The 17,040-nt window shown below is 39.5% G+C and overlaps 1 protein-coding gene across 3 annotated transcripts; it reads left to right on the top strand.

The window, feature by feature from the left end:
- Positions 1-705: 705 nt before the first annotated feature.
- MOCS2 (molybdenum cofactor synthesis 2) lies at positions 706-16,364 on the top strand. 3 transcript variants are annotated; one of them, XR_006273349.1, is made up of 8 exons: positions 706-827; positions 2,013-2,157; positions 4,479-4,606; positions 5,215-5,365; positions 6,694-6,817; positions 8,675-8,780; positions 10,259-10,360; positions 14,938-16,364. XR_006273349.1 is itself a non-coding variant. In XM_043488540.1 (7 exons), exons 2-6 carry the CDS (start codon positions 2,060-2,062, stop codon positions 8,741-8,743), a joined length of 570 nt encoding a protein of 189 aa, XP_043344475.1. In that variant the 5' UTR covers positions 706-827; positions 2,013-2,059; the 3' UTR covers positions 8,744-8,780; positions 14,938-16,364. The 3 variants fall into 3 exon arrangements, 1 of the variants encoding a protein (XP_043344475.1); XR_006273350.1 differs by having other exon boundaries at positions 10,317-10,360; XM_043488540.1 differs by lacking the exon at positions 10,259-10,360.
- Positions 16,365-17,040: the final 676 nt, after the last annotated feature.

Genomic DNA, 17,040 nt, shown 5'->3' on the forward strand with positions numbered 1-17,040 from the left:
CATGGACAGAGGAGCCTGGTGGGCTGCAGTCCATAGGGTCGCAGAGTCGTATGCTTAGCACTCACGAACGCTTGTTTCGTAGAGAATGATTTGCTCCGAGTGACAGGTGGGTTATTTTACTTGGTCGGATCCCTTGGATACCAGGCTGTCTTACATAGGTTTGTCCTGGGGAATACCAGTTTATCCTGTGTTTCAGACCCACCTGCGTTTGTAACTATCAGGGTTTGTATGTTTCGTAACATAATCCCGGACAGCTGGGTTCAATGTAATGTAAACTGGAATCGAAGGTCATATGACAACCGTGAAAGACGTGTCTTTCACCTATTTGGTCATTTATTTGTGTAAGTCATCTCTTGACTCAGACATTTGTTCACTGCCTAAGTGTTTATAAAAGGTGCTATAATTTTATGTAAATTAAAGGCCAACTTCATGGTTTCTAAGAAGATGTTGTTAGAGGTTTAGTCGTGCCATGCGTATATTTATAAAACTAAAAAGCATCTGGAAGTTAGCCTAAATTGTACTTAAAGCCTAAATTTTTTTCAAAATTTGAGTTTGTGGATATACTGAAATTTTTATGGGCACTTTAATTTTCTCTAACTTATGAAAAGTGTCTTTGATTAATGCATTTGGAAAACAAAACCCCGCGTTGAGAGTCAGGAAAGGGCTATGAATTGTTACTGTTAAATACGTTTTCTTTCTTTTCAGGTGGAAGTGTTGTATTTTGCAAAAAGTGCTGAAATAGCAGGAATTCGCTCAGAGACCATTTCTGTGCCGCAAGAAATAAAAGCATTGCAGCTGTGGAATGAGATAGAAACACGCCATCCAGGGTACTTAAAAATTTGTAGAATGTATATGATAAGCACTTTTTTATATTTAAAAATGCATGAGTAAATGATAAAAGTAAGAAGTTAATGTTGATTTCTATGTTTAATGTCAAAAGTATCATTAGCTGTATTTTTTCTGAAAACTTAGATTATAGTATTTAAAAATAAACAGATTCTTAAGAAAGGTTTGATATTTTACTTAAAAAACACAGTGAGCTGGGATACTCCCAAAGAGACATGACTATATTAGCTTTTATAATTTACAAAATACTGAAAATTTAGATTTTGTATTTTTATAGCATTAAATGAAATTGTTACAAATTCTGTTAAAATGTGTGCTTTAAATTTTTATGTCCCACCCCTTCTTTAGAGAGCTCAAGATAGAAATTTTTAAGATTGAAAGAAAAATGAAAGCTAAGAAACGTCAGCTGCTGCTGAATTTGCATTTTTGCAATATTTGATTTATTTTTTTCTGGCTCTTGAAACTTGTCTAATTTTACTGCTCTTGTTCCTACCTCAGATGAGTCTTCTTTGGAACAAAACATAAAATTGGCTTACCTGAATGTGTTCCAGGAATACTAAGTGTCACTTGAATCCTTGTAGATGTTTAACTTGAAGCTTTAGTGCTGTGTAGCAGACAGTCCACAATGTATGTTCCAAAAGAAAACTATTCCTTCTTGATTTCATATCTTTTTAAGTTCTTAAAGTGCCCTGATAATCAATGGAAGTGGTTGGGCCTCTGTCCTACTTTACCTTTAACCTTGTATCAATACCTGGCAGAGGCACTTGGTATTTTGGAACCTTACAGGGTATACTTAATATACTTGTTTCCTTAGATGGAAAGCTCCTGGGGAGGGCATGCACTGATAAATGTTTCTTTTTTTTTTTTACTTGGTCTGAATGTTGTCTCCAGTTTAGTGTGGTTTTTTTGTTTGTTTGTTTTGTTTCTTTAATTGACTAAGACACCCAACATCCAGTAAAGAGTTGTTAGCAATTTACTCCGTTCTTCATGGTGAATAAGTATGTTCTTCAGTGGATATATACTTTCTTTGCAAAATATGAGTGAGTTTAATTAGTCATTTTGTAGAGGATGCTTCATAAAATAGTATTTATGTAATTTTAATTGCAGCTGAGGAGATTTAGGATCTAACAGCATTGATGGGTCTAATTATACTTTTTGCCCTTCAGATTGGCTGATGTCAGAAATCAGGTGATATTTGCTGTTCGTCAAGAATATGTCGAGCTTGGAGATCAGCTCCTCCTGCTTCAATCAGGAGATGAAATTGCCATTATCCCTCCCATTAGTGGAGGGTAGTACTTTTGAGCCACCTGGGTATGTGAGAGAGTTTCTTTCTTAACCAGTGTTGTGGAGCAGGATCATACAGATAATAACCTGTGTATTGTTTACTTTATACTCTGTAAGACTGCCTGCACCAGCTCTTCATTGGTGCAGGTGGACTTACAAATGCCTGTCATCTTTGCAGTTGAATGTCATTTTGGTATGTTCACTCTACTGATTTAACATGATTCAGTTGAGCTTTTATTTTGTGTTGGGCACAGTGCCAGACACTGGTGTTTTAATATTCCTATTTTGAAGAAGGGAAAACTGAAATTCCAAGAAGTTAAAAAAACTTGTCATGATCACATGACAATAAGTGGCAGAGCCAACATTTGAAGTCAGATTATTGGACTTTCTGGGTACTTTTCCACAAATAATGTTTATTAATACTGGATAATAGCTTTCCTCAGTACAGAGAAATGTAGAAAAATTGTGTAGCTGAAAAGTAAGAATATTTCTCTTCCTAAGGGAAAAAAAAAGCTTGCCATTTTCCAGGTATATAAAGACAACTTTATTGTTATAATTGTATTGCAAGTGGCTCTAGGACCCATGTCATCTTTCCACGACATAAAAATGTAGTCCATGTCTCAGTATGATAATGTGTAAGAAGCTTGCTTAGTATAATGTGGAGAGGCAAGCAGAATGAGCCTTAATTTGTGAACTGAGAAATAAATAATGTAGAAATTAATAGTCATCCCTAATTGTAAGTTAGGAATGAAAAAAAACTTTCTTAATTTGATAGTGGTTTTATTTCAAAGTCAAGAGTTAGTATCATCCTAGACGGCAAAACTTTGGTTGCATTAAAGAAAAGAACAAGCCGTGGATGTCTATTTCTTTTCGATCATTTTTTCTCTCCACTCTCCTGGAGGGCAGTCCCCCAAAAAGTGAAGAATAAATACTGCAAAGCAAGTCACCTGGCAAGATCTTCTATTTAGAAAAAATACAATTCTTTGTTAGATATGTATCTCAATTTTATTTGAAAACTGTGGCCACCATATCACCACCATGGTTATAGAAGAATGCTACTTTTTGAGTTTGGAATTTATTCAGAAAACAATGGCCTGCCATTGAAGGGGTGGGTGTGTGTGTGTGTGTGTGTATGTGATGATTAGAGCTGTCCTTTGAGAAGACTAGGAAGATACTCAGCAGCAGTGTGTATTATTTGAGTGTGTTTGGCAAGATTTCTTAAATGCAGTTTTAGAATCTGTATTCTTACAGAATCAAGTTATGGGAACTCAGTGTGGTCTGAAGTTCATAGATGTTTGGATTACCTGTATCATATTGCAAGAAAAAGTGGAAAAAACTCAGCTGGCATGTGTAGGAGGTTGAAACGTCCTGAAATCTGGTAGCATCAGAATAATCCAGTAGTTTGGTTTTTTTTTTCTCTTCAGTAGTATGATCATAAATACCCTCATAAATACCTCTTCCCCAGCCCCCACGCTATGTCTCAGAACCCTGTTTGTTTCCATAAGTTATCCCTGTTTGTAATTCCTATTTATTGCTTTGTTCCTCCTCCAGCATAAGTGCCCCGAGTGCAGGAGCCAGGTCTTTTGTCCCCTGGCCTATATCCAATCTCTGAAATTTAGTAAGTATGTAATAGATCCTTGATGGATGAAATGAAATATATGGCAAAGGACCTATAGCATCTGATGAATAGGCCTTCAGTTCATTCCCTTGTTTCCTCAGTTACTTAACTGGGTTGTGCCTGATTATGAAATGAACCCAGTTCCTGTGGAGTCGCCATCATTTCTGCTTGCTCTCCTTTTTGGATAAAGAAAAAGCCAGTACTGAGTGTACTGCTTGGTAACCTAGTGGTTTAGAGGTGATAAGCCTGTGGATGAAGGAGGTAAGAGTAGCAGTTCTAGAATGGGGGATATTTCAGCCTATGAGATAGATTACCTTTTAAGTGATGATGTTAATGGTAAACTTCTTATAACATGCTTGATTTATTAGGGGTATTTGTAAATTACTGAGTCCAGCTAAAATTTTATACTTATTTTTATCATCAGATTTCAAATCATGCCTCCTAACATCTAAGAGTCACAAAGAGTTGGACATGATTGAGTGACTCAACATATCTAATATAGAAAAAAATATAAATTGAAATACAGCCGATAAATTGGGTGTTTTGACTCTAGTACCTATATTAAGGTTTGCTATGCATACTGAGTTGCTTCAGTAGTGCCTGACTCTATGCGACCCTCTGGATAGCAGCCCACCAGGCTCCTCTGTCCACGGGATTCTCTAGGCAAGAATACTGGAGTGGGTTGCCATTTCCTTCTCCATATTAAGGTTTAGTAATATCTTATTTCTAGAAAAGATATGAATGAAGTTGAAGAGAAATCTAAAGATATAATAAAATTCACACCTGAGAAACTTTCAGTAGATGAAGCCTCACAGCTGGTGATTTCTCCACTCTGTGGCGCAATATCCCTATTTGTAGGTGAGTTTTAATTTTCATAGCGTATATTGACTGTACGAGATGGTTGAAGTTAGCAACTGTTTCTTCTATTCAAGTGTTAATAGTCAGGATTTTAAGATCCTGAGCAGTAAGCCGAGATTACCCATGGTGGTGACTAGAAATTTTTAGTTCTTGTTTGCTTTAGTAATCTTTAAATTAACCTATGTTTAAAGGCAAAAAAAAGAAAAGTAGAATAAAAGTCATTATTAATAGAGAATTCTGTGTTTCCAGATATTGAAGGGAAAAAATGGTGACGATAATAACTTAATGATAATCCTGGGAACATGATGTTTTCCTTTTAAGTGTCGAATCTTAATTCTTAGAAAGGGGAGATATACTGGTTTGTCTTTTTAGTGTTTTCAGTAAACCTGGCTAATCAGTGTCATTTTATTTCTTCATCTTTGTGATAATTATGTTTTGATTTTCTAATCAAGTCTTTATGTTTAGAAAATTTCAAAGTAATTTTTACACAAACTGGTGTGCTATTCAAAAATAACCCCCTCCCCCTGCTTTTTTTAAATTAGTGTGGCTATTTCAATTGTAAGGAGAAGCCTTATTTTGTAATTTTTTTTTTTTTTTTTTTTTTTTAGGGACTACAAGGAATAATTTCGAAGGGAAAAAAGTCATTAGCTTAGAGTATGAAGCATATCTACCAATGGCAGAAAATGAGATCAGAAAAATTTGTAGTGACATTAGACAGAAATGGCCAGTCAAACACATAGCAGTGTTTCATCGACTTGGGTATGATTTCCTTTATCAATTTAAAAGTTTAAGTGTAGTTGTTTTCCACCTTTGTACTAATTCTGATTCTGAGATCTTTCACTGGCATCCTGTATTACCCTGAGAGGGAGGTTCATGTATCATTCTGGCGGACTGTGCCTTTAAGGGCTGCTTGTTATATTGTAACATTTGGAGAGTTCAGTTCAGTTGAGTCGCTTAGTCCTCTAGGACTCTTTGTGACCCCATGAATCCCAGCAGGCCAGGCCTCCCTGTCCATCACCAACTCCCGGAGTTTACTCAAACCCCTGTCCATCGAGTTGGTGATGCCATCCAACCATCTCATCCTCTGTCGTCCCCTTCTCCTCCTGCCCCAGTCCCTCCCAGCATTTGGAGAGTAGCTGATGCTGTAACAAAGTCCAAATGTGTAAGACTCGTAGGCTCTGTGCCCAGCAGCCTGTGCTGATGTGTGCTAAAGGCCAGGAGACACTTAAAGAACGGTTTTGTAGTCTGGACTTTGTTTATATGACAGTCTGAGATTTTTTGATGTGAAAGCCTCTTGAGGTCATGAAATTAGTTTATCTTTTTGTATCTCTAAGAAGAGTGGAATTCCAGGTTTTGTAAAGAACCCAGCAATGGGACTAAATCTATCATCTATTAGTTATTACTTTGTCATTGACAGCTATGTTTTTTAATAATGTTATCAATTCTGTTATTTACTGTTTATTGCTATTTAATATTTTAAATTCTATGTTATATTGATCATGCGATTACTTTGTATTTCTAGACATTACCTGACACTGTGCCTTGTTTGTTTGAGTGAGATACTTGTTGAATCAGTGAGGTCCCTTTCTTGGTGCCCATCAAATAAATGGAGTGGATACATGCTAACAAATTGGTCACAGCTTTGGCTTCTGCTAAATGCAACTGAGATGAACTCCTGTTTTCTAACTAAATGGGGTGTTCGGGTAAAATTCTGAATATTTAGTTCTGTGTGCTGTGCTAGGTGGCTTCAGTTGGATCTGACTCTTTGCGACCCCGTGGACTGTAGCCCACCAGGCTCCTCTGTCCGTGGGGATTCTCCAGGCAAGAATACTGGAGTGGTTTGCCATTTCCTGTTCCAGGGGATCTTCCCAACCCAGGAATTGAACCCCTCTTCTCCTGTGTCTCCTACTTTGGCAAGCAGTTTCTTTACCACTGAGCCTTTACCATTCTTTACCACTGATGCTCAGATATTTAGTTCTAGGAATTTTGCTGGATTTCAGTGGAATTTTTTTTTTTTTCCCATGTGTTGATTCTTTAACATGCAGCTTCAGAGGAGATGATGAATTTTTGTCTTCATCTTGTTAAAGCTTGGTTCCAGTGACAGAAGCAAGCGTTATCATTGCTGTGTCCTCAGCCCATAGGGCTGCATCCCTTGAAGCTGTGAGCTATGCCATTGATGCTTTAAAAGCCAGGGTGCCCATATGGAAAAAGGTAAGTTAGGAAAATACCTACCTTTCTCTCTGGACATGATTTTTTTCTTAGAAATTTTTAAATTAAAGAACAAAGGAAAAGAATACATAGAGTATTTATATTTATGGGCCTTCCCTGACTTTATAGAATCTTGTTTTATCTATGACATAGGGTGTTTATGTAATAATCTTCTTTCCAAGCATGAAAAATACATGCCTCAAATAATGCATGACTGGGAGAAGACCTCAGCAAGTGGTAACAGTTAGAATTCCTAGTCTGGAATGTTCCAGTGGCTCATATATGCAGTAGTATCCCTTGGAATTGAATTCCCTTGAGTTAGAGGGTCTTTCCTTTGGAGAGCAGGAATCATGCATGGCTATTTAGGCAATGGCTAAAATAGAGATTTCTCAAGGCAAAAGAACCTTCTCCTAGAAAGCCTTCATTTCGGGGCGGGGGGGGCGGGGGGGCGGAAAGGGATATTGCCTCTGTGGAGAAAATGCAGAGTGGATTTAAAAACCTAAGTTTGAAAGTCTAGCTTGTTTTTGGTCCATACATCAAGCCCATCTTAGAGCATCCTGAAGAGATGAAAAGGCCCAGCTCCCTGATTTCTCCCCTGGTTTAGTTACCTCAACAGTGGGACCATTCAGAACTCTTAGACACATGTATTTACACTTGAGAGCCTCGAATTGCCCATGGCATTGTGGCTGATCACAAAGCTGAGGAATGCATTCACTGCCCAGTAGATCAGGGCTCAGGGTGAAGGACCAGAGGGCGAGTCCTTCCTAGGAGCCTCCTGCTTCAGTCAGTGCTGAGATGAGCTAATTGGACTCTGAACCAGCGCTTATGAAATTTAGTGACCCATATTTTCTGAATCAAAACTGAAACCCATTGTTATAAGGGGATACTTAAGAACTAGAAGATAGCATGTGTGAAAAGAATTTTGTCTTAGTGAAGCTCAGGTATCTGGTTGCTTGGCTGTGAGCAAGGCTGCCACCATTTTTGATAGACCATGAGACAGGCCCCTGGAGAGAGCAAGGTAGAAAGAGCGTTCCAGAATGAATTGTGAGCCTGGCTGAAAGAGCTTTCTTTACCTAGGAGGAAAGAATAGCCAGCCAGCTGACACAGTAGATGAGAGAGCAGGAGATGGGATATTGAGGACTAGCTGGGCTTTCTGTTTGCTTCTCTGTAGAAGGTGAGAGGGTGTCCATAAAATGGAAAAACCTGAACTCTGTGGCCAACCCCATAGAATCCAATTAGAGAAGAGAAAGTGATATATTCTTATTCCTCTTCTGTCCCCAAATTGTCTAAATTCTAGTCTGGTTCTGGTTCCAGCCTGTGCTTTGAGATTATCTGTGATGTAGGCAAGTGGTGGGCGGGTGGGTAGGGCAGGCACTTACAGAGCCGTGGTCACCTACCTGTAACTCAGACCTGTTTAGGTACCTCTGTGGTGGTCTCTTTAATTTCAAAGCTAATGGAAACACCCCTTCTGCCTTTGGAAAAGCATGTTTAGAAATGTGGAAGGTAGTAGGTGTGCCTGATAGAACAAAATATTTAAAGACCTTCCATCTTCCCTACAAAACCTTGCCCAGGCTATTGCCCATCATAGTCCCAAGTAGAATTAGTAGTTTATTCCTTTCGATGTTGGCACCTTGCCTTGTTAAGGCTTCTTGTCTGTTGTTTCTCCTACTGGACTGAATCTTTGAGTGTAGGAAGCATGTTTGTTTATGTGTTTGCTCTCAATGCCTTATGCAAATGTCCATTGGATTGTTAAAAGAAGAGCACATTTAAATAGTTGTGATATTCATTTGTTCATTCCAGTGTATTTGCATTTATTAAAATGCTCTCTTTTGAATTCTGGTTATGGTTCTGTTTTTTTAGGAAATCTATGAAGAATCATCATCATCTTGGAAAAGAAACAAAGAATGCTTTTGGACAACCAGTGATTAAGCCACTTAGGTTTTTAGAGCCCTAAAATTTAAACTTGGTAAATTCTTATCTTTGATCATATTTCCATTCTTCTTCTCTAGAAGATGGTTTAATGAAGCTGATCTCTTATGTTATACCAGTGGAACAAAAGAGAGGAGAAAAGAAAGCAAAATAAATGAGTGTTTAGGACGAGGGCTTATATGGGAACTAGAGACAGAGGAAAGAAAGACTTTAGGGGGAAAATGGAAGAATGATTTGAATGCGAGGAATGATGCCTGTGGTGGACAAACAGTTCTGTGAGTGAGTCCCAGTTGTAATTTGACTCACACTGAGGGGTCGCCCCTCATCAGTGACCCTCATCAGTGACTAGCTCAGGATGCCCCCCCCCCCGCCCCCCGTCTCCCTCCTGCCCCCGGCACCCTGTCCCCACCCCCCTGCCCCTATGCCCAGCGATATTGTTATCAGGGATGCATTTTGGGAATGTTGGCAGAACTGAAAGTTATAAAAAGTCCTTATCAGATACTCTTGATATATTTTTAGAATTTATGTATTTTAAAAATAAGTAAAGAAACATGATTTTAAAGGTTTAAAGCAATATTTTCTTGTTTTTAAAAACTCAGTGATGATGCATGCATGCTCAGTCACTTCATTTGTGTCCAACTCTTTGAGACCCTATCAGCTGTAGCCCACCAGGCTTCTCTGTCCATGGGATTTCCCAGATAAGTACACTTGAGTGGGTTGCCATTTCCTTCTCCAGGGACTCTTCCCGTCCCAGGGATTGAACCCACATCTCCTGCACTGGGAGGCAGGTTCCTTACCACCGAGCCACTGGGGTAGCCTGATGATACCTAAGATATTTCATAATATGAGGATTTCTTCTATTTCAGAATCTAGTATAATCTTATCATAATGCTTACTGTATTTTGTTATTTGTATTGTATCAGTATATAAATGAGCATAAAATTGTCAAACAAGACAAACTAGCAATGGTGGTTTGTGTTTTAATGTTAGTTATAAGATTGTACTCACAACCAATTTAAGAAGGAAAATTATGTGATTATTTAGTAAAGCATTTTCAGATATCTTTTTAGCTTAAGCAGTGTTGTTGTTAGTGAAGTCATGAATAAAGTTATGTTTTCTGCAAAATCTTATTCTAAATAATGGTCCAGTTTTTGTTTGGTTGACCCATATACTACCTTGATAGATCTTAGGATATAATTTCCACATAGTTCTTTTTTTTTTTTTTTAAACTGAAGTGTGATTTGCAATATTTGGTTAGTTTTAGGTGTACAGCATAATGATCTGGGGTTATTTTGCAGATTATATTCCATTATAAGTTATTGGAAGATTTTGGCATAATTTCCTATGCTGCACAGTAAATCTTTGTTGCTTATCTGTTTTATGTGTAGTAGTTTGTATCTGTTAAGTCCACATTCCTAACTTGTCCTTCCCCCTCATCCTCTCCCTTTTGGTAACCATAAGTTTATTTTCTTAGTGTTTCTGTTTATATTTGGATTCATTTGTATTATTTTTTAGATTCCATACATAAGTGATATCATACAGCATTTGTCTTTCTCTGACTTTTTTCACGAAGCATAATATTCCATTCATGTTGTCGCAAAGGACAGTTTCTGTGTGGTGAGTAATATGCCAGTGTGTGTGTGTCTCATCTTAAGCGAGTCATCTGTTGAGTTGCTTTCGTGTCTTGGCTGTTATAAATAGTGCTGCTATGAACACTGGGTGCATGCATCTTTTCAAATTTAGAGTTTTCATGTTTTCCAGATATATACCCAGCAGTAGAATTACTTGATCATAAGGTGGTTTTATTTTTAGTTTTTTAAGGAACCTCCAAACTGTTTTCCATAGTGGTTTCACCAGTTTACATTACCACCAACAATGTGTGAGGATTCCTTTTTCTCCACATTCTCTTCAGTATTTATTTGTAGGCTGATTGATGATAACCATTTTGACCAGTGTAAGCTGGTACCTCATTGTGGTCTTGATTTGCATTTCTCTAATAATTAGTGGTGTTGAGCATCTTTTCATGTGCCTTTTACCTATCTGTATGTCGTCTTTGGAAAAATGTCTGTATGAGGGTCTCATCCATTTTTTGATTGGTTTTTTTTTTTTTTTTTTTTGATATTGTATGTGTGCTTAGTCACTCAGTCCTGTCCGACTCCCTGTGACCCCATGGACTGTAGCCTGCCAGGCTCCTCTGTCCATGGGATTCTCCAGACAAGAATACTGGAGTGGGTTGCTTTTCTCTTCTCCAGGGGATCTTCCCGACCTAGGGATCGAATCCGGGTCTCTTGCATTACAGGCAGATTCTTTATTGTCTGAGATACCAGGGAAGCCCAAAAAAGTCCAGTAGTACAGTATAAGAGCTGGTCAACAGGAGCTGGCATCCAGTGAACAGATAAGAAGAGTTACTGACTGGAGGAAGGAGAGGAAGTGGGAGATGGCAGAGCTGAAGGATCGTCAGCAACAGGAGACGGAGGGCAAGCTGCAGTTTCACTCACACCTGATGTTGACGGCACAGGTTCTGGTTCCTTGCTGGCTGCAGATAGAATTATCTACCTTCTTGAAAAAAGGATCCAGTGATGCCTGAGTCGTAGCTCTCTTTTTCTCATTGTAGATGGCATGGTAGCACTGGATTGCATTCTGAACGGCTACTGCAGCCTTTGTGTACCGTTCTGTGTTCAGGTCTTGTGCTTCAAAAGCTGACAGTGCCTCCTCAGATAAAGAAGAGCCCTTGCCTTTTCCTGCATCGTGAATTTCCTCGGTCCTTCAGTTACTGCTGCTTCCTCTCTGTCTCTCTCCTCCCTCCAGTTCCAGCAGGTCTTCATTACTGAGCTCCTCCTGTTGTACAGCCTGGAGTTCCGTGAAGTCGTCCTGCAGATACAGCTCTAGCTTCTCACTGAGGGTCACTGAGTCACTGAAGACCTCACTTTTGCATCCTCAAAAGACTGCAACTTGAAGGTTCCTTTGGAGGGGACTTAGAGTATATGTTCATATGCGGTCTATGTGGATTTTGGAATTTTTCTACTCAATTTCTTTAGAGGATCTTCACTGATAGTAATTATAAAAAGAACTGACTCATTGGAAAAGACCCTGATGCTGGGAAAGATTGAAGTCAGGAGCAGAAGGGGATGACAGAAGATGAGATAGTTGGGTGGCATCACCGACTCAATGGACACGAGTTTGAGCAAGCTCCGGGAGTTGGTGGTGGTCTGATGGACAGGGAAGGCTGGCGTGCTGCAATCCATGGGGTTGCAAAGAGTCAGACATGACAGAGCGGCTGAACTGAACTGATACAAAGTACATGAAACATTATCTAAGCATCTTTTTTTTTTTTTTTTAATCGTATCTTCATTTTAAGTAGGTTTTGTTTAAATCAGGAACTCAGACTATATTTACTATTAAGCTTTTAAGTCTCCAGTGCAGACGGGGTAAGGAGTTAATCTGGGGCATGCTAAAATTGGGATGGAGCGTCTGACAGTTTTCAGTGCATCGCACTGGACTTGAATAGGGTCGTCGTTGATCCCCACTTCTCTTAGGAGTGGCAAAGTTAACTGGTGAAATATTAAGGAGCTGACATCACTCTGACATAGCCTTTCTATGTCTGTGACTTAACTGGCTAAGGAGAAGAGTAACCTGAAAAAATTGACCTTTAAGTTGTTATGTTTAAAGTCACTTGGGGACTGTGGCTTTATATGACAGCTTAGGAAGTCCATTTAAGAAGTAGGAAACTGATTTCTTGTGTTTCAAGTGTTTTAACAGGTAGCAAAAGTGAAAGTTTTATCTTTGAGTGAAAGTAGCAGCAGGTGTAGTGAACTGTGTTGTGGTTTTGTGGCTATGCTTGTTCTTTACATCTGCTGCTGAGTCACTATACTTTCAATATGTTTTGAGAAGTAGTGATTAAGAAGTTAAAAGTTTGAGTCTTGATCTTAGATCTTGAATGAACCTATTGGACAATTGGAAAGCGATTCCTGGATGTCTCTTGAATCCACTCATTTCTTTATTCTGCTGCATCTGTCATCCAAGCCACCACTCCATTTCTCTTGGACTGTTGGTGTGGCCTGGTGACAGTCCCCCTTTCTTCCCCCACTTTGGTCACTTCATCATCCTACTTGACCCTTCTGATAGGTAATCACATCCCAGAACCTCTGTCCTCACCATGACCGACAAACTGCATGACCCAGCTCCCGCCTCACTCCTCTCTTGTTCCAGGCTCCCTGCTTTGCTGTGGTGATTTGTGGCAGGCTTACTCTCCCCAAGGGTCCTCACCTGCCCCTTTGCTAGGATGCCCTTCCTCCAGGTATTCCCTCAGTTGCTTCTTCAACTTTATTTCCGCACTTGCTCCTTGATGAAATGTTACCTCTGCAGAGAGCCTGCTCCAATTACACTCTCTAAAACTGGATTCCTCGTTCTACTTTATATCTCACAGTGGCACTTACCCACTGTCTCATGAGCTACATCTGTTAGTCTGTCTCCATCACTAGACCATCAATTTCCTGAGACTAGGGACTTGTCTCTATCATCAGTGTCTAACCATCACATGCACGCAGGAGTGCTCAGAAGTTTTGTTGGTGTTAAGCAGTGAAGTGCAGTGAAAGTCGCTCAGTCGTGTCCGACTCTTTGCAACCCCATGGACTATACAGCCCATGGAATTCTCCAGGCCAGAATACCGGAGTGGGTAGCCTGTCCCTTCTCCAGGGGATCTTCCCAACCCAGGGATCGAACCCAGGTGTCCCGCATTGCAGGCGGATTCTTTACCAGCTGAGCTATCAGGGAAGCCCATTAAGCACTGAAGCTCATATTAAACACACCTAACAGGATGTGTAGTTGTAGTGCTTAGAGATGTGTCCAAGTACCTGACGTGACGAATGAAGTGCATAGGTGCAGCGAGCTTTTCTTCTCCGCTCCTTCCCTCACTCCCGTCCTGTAACGTCTCTACAGTTCCTGAGGATCTACATTAAATGATTTGTGTGGTGTAGTTAGGCAGCTCACCCAGCAGAGGGCGGTAGAGCCAGGGCTATAGCAAGAGCAACTTGAGTGGATTAGCTTTTTGCTCTATTTGCACAGAATCAAAAATTTCAGAATTAGTAGGCTTTTTCTTTTAGTTAGGTGGGAGTGGTCCTCAGATGAAAATCAGCCCTTCTTTTTGAATAAGAGAGTTTCCAGTCTTTAATTGGTTATCTTTAAAATACTAAAGGGTTATGCTAGGATGAACCCCCAGGTGGTGCAGTGGTAAAGAATCTGCCTGCCAATGCAGGAGACGAGAGAGACGTGGGTTTGATCCCTGGGTCGGGAAGATCTCCTGGAGGAGGAAATGGCAACCCACTCCAGTGTTCTTGCCTGGGAAATTCCATGGACAGAGGAGCCTGGAGGGCTACAGTCCATGGAGTTGTAAAGAGTCAGATACAACTGAGCGAATAAACACACGATAGAATGAGGATTATTTTTATGCTCTGTGTAGTTTTTCAAAGGTGATAAAGAATAAATAAAAGGAATTTTTAAAATACTGAAATATAAAAGTATATTCTGATTTGGTACAGAATGCTAGCTTTCGTACAGGTCTTTAGCAGCATTTCCTAACCCACTGTGACAGAACAAAGAAAAACGAATGTTCTTTTTCTCCAAAGTTGTATTTTAATGTGAGAAGCATATAAGATACACTTATTGGTGATGGTTCTGCAATCTGTTTTTGTCATGTGCTTCACCAGACTTGAGATGGGCCGAATTGAGGGGGGCGTGGGGGCGTGGGGGCGTGGGGGGTGGTGTTCACTTGGTGGGAATCAGAGCTGTTTGTGCACAGGTGTGAAAGGCAGCCCTACCTACCCCTACCCTTCAGCGTTTGCATCAGCGCACCATCTATGCAGTGACAGCCAGTCTCTGGGCCTGATATGTATCTTGTTTGACAATTTGAGCACATTCATTTCAGAATATTTAATTCTTAGGAGTATGTAAACGTTCTTGTTTACTATTTTTTTTTTTTAAATTGAGATGACTGCTCGTGTAGGCTGCAGCAGTTTGACTCTTTTTTTCTGTTTCAGGCACATAGTTCTTTCTAGAGAAATTTCTTTCTAGAAAAAGTTGTGCTTTAGAGTGGTGCTTCTCAAACTTTAGCATACTGTAAATCATCTGGTGATCTTACTAAACTTCCAGTTGGAATTCAGGTCTGCGTGGCACCTGAGAGCTCCCTTTTGTAACAGGCTCCAGGTGATGCAAATGCTGCCCGCCTGTCAACCACACTGAGGAGCAAGACTTTACACCTCGTCTCTAAACTGTGAAGGCGATTTGCTGCCTGCAGAACATCCATGTGGCCACTGCTGTTGTAAGTGGTGAGATACATCCTCACTCTTCTGAGTCTTGACTGACTGTTCTCAAGTACAGTGAGTGCACAAGATAAATACAGTGAGGTCCATAAGTCATAAAGTTCAAATTCCAAAGTGAATAGCTTTATTTTCAAAATGATTTTAATGATATTCAGTAATGTGCTATGTAAAGAGTAGTTTACAATTGAATGATACTCTTCTGTTTGATTCTCATACTTTAACAGGAGAAAAGCTCTTAACTAATTTATGTTGATTATTGCTCCAATTTATTTCTTAGAAATCAAATGAACTGTGACACTTCATGTACAAACATGCATACATTCATTTTTATATTTTTGGTGGAGAGAAAAACAAAAACCAGTTAATCAAAACAGCAAATATTCTTAAAGATTTATACATTATGTATGAAGGAAACTATCCAAGACAATTTTTCTTTAAAAAAATATACAATTTAACATAGTTGTGCAACATATACATTTACATTTTGACTTTATCTGCCAAAATAAACCAGGTATGAAACCATTTTTTAATATTTACATAATGGCTACATTTTCATTCTTTAAGGTTCAAACAGTTAACATTTTGTTTCAAACATTGCCCCCATGTATACTTTTTACCTCTAGATATTTAGTCTAATTGATTAGAATGAGTGTGCATTAGTGAGGGCATACTCCTAAAAGTTGTGTATATGATTATTTTCTATGTGCAAACTGTATTAAAGATGGACCAGGGAGCGAAGTTTGAGGAATCCTGTTTAATGCTTATGATATCTTAATTTATGAGATTGTCATATATTAAGTTAGAACTGTATATCAGAATAGACAGACTATAAAATTACACCTCTTATAATAACTACTTGTGTAACAACCATCAGTATAATCACTTGTGTGATTATGATAAATTGTTTTCCACTTTTATTTTCACAGTTAATGTTCACTATTTTATAAAAACTCATCCAGTTAGGAATCTGTCGAGTTTCTCAGTTTGCTGCTGAAGTGAACAATGCACAAATTCAAATTTCAACGCAGTTTCTTTAGACTGTTTTACTTTATTATTTTATAAAGCTTGTATGGCAACCATGCATGAAGCAACTCAATTCATACCACATTCTATACACATTGTCTATATACCATTTATGAAATGGAAACTTTAAGAGGACATCTTTTAAGCCCTATATTCTACTTACTTTTAAAACAAAAGTATGGCTGAAGAGGAATACAGAGCTGTTCTTTTTTTTTTTTTTTTTAACAATTTTTAAATATCTTGGATGACTATTCAACCTTTGCTAAAAAGTGCTCAGGGAATACTCCTCAGTGGTGCCTCTGCCTTAGACCTGTGGTCTGGTAACAGAAGTTGTATATTAAGGCCACGTGCTCTCGGGCAGTGGTTCTCAGCTGGAGCAGCTATACCTTCCAGGAAGCGTCAGCCAGTGTCTGAGACATTTTTTGATTGCCACGAGGGGGAGAGGGTGCCTCTGATGTTAGTAGGTAGAGCTGTAGACCGAGGCCAGGGATGCTGCTAGACATCCTACAACGCGCGGGACAGGCCCCCCCCCCCCGGGAGGAGTTACCTGGTCCCCAGTGTCAGTAGTGCCGGGGCTGAGAGACCCCAGCCCAGCGAGATAAATGGTGCAGACGCGTGGCTGACTTATTTGCAGTAACCCAGCTCCTTCATGGAAACGGTGCCATCAAGGCGACTCATCTAAGGTGAGGCCCGCCGGAGCTCGCCAGCCTGCTGTGGGCACATGACCTCCGTCTAGTGTTATCTAAGGAAGCTTAGAGGCAAAGGAGGATGGCATGCTGGAATTCTTAGCATATTACTTTGAAGAACTAGTATACATATATATACAGCAGTTACCCAGTTTATTAAATAGTCTTTATCAACGTAATGACCAGTTTCCCCTCCATTCTTTTTTTAAAACAATCCTTGGAATGAAACAGTGTCTGAGTCCACACAGCTGTTAAAAGAATTGGGCTCTAC

Source organism: Cervus canadensis, chromosome 16, assembly GCF_019320065.1.
Source record: "Cervus canadensis isolate Bull #8, Minnesota chromosome 16, ASM1932006v1, whole genome shotgun sequence".
Lineage (NCBI taxonomy): Eukaryota > Metazoa > Chordata > Mammalia > Artiodactyla > Cervidae > Cervus > Cervus canadensis.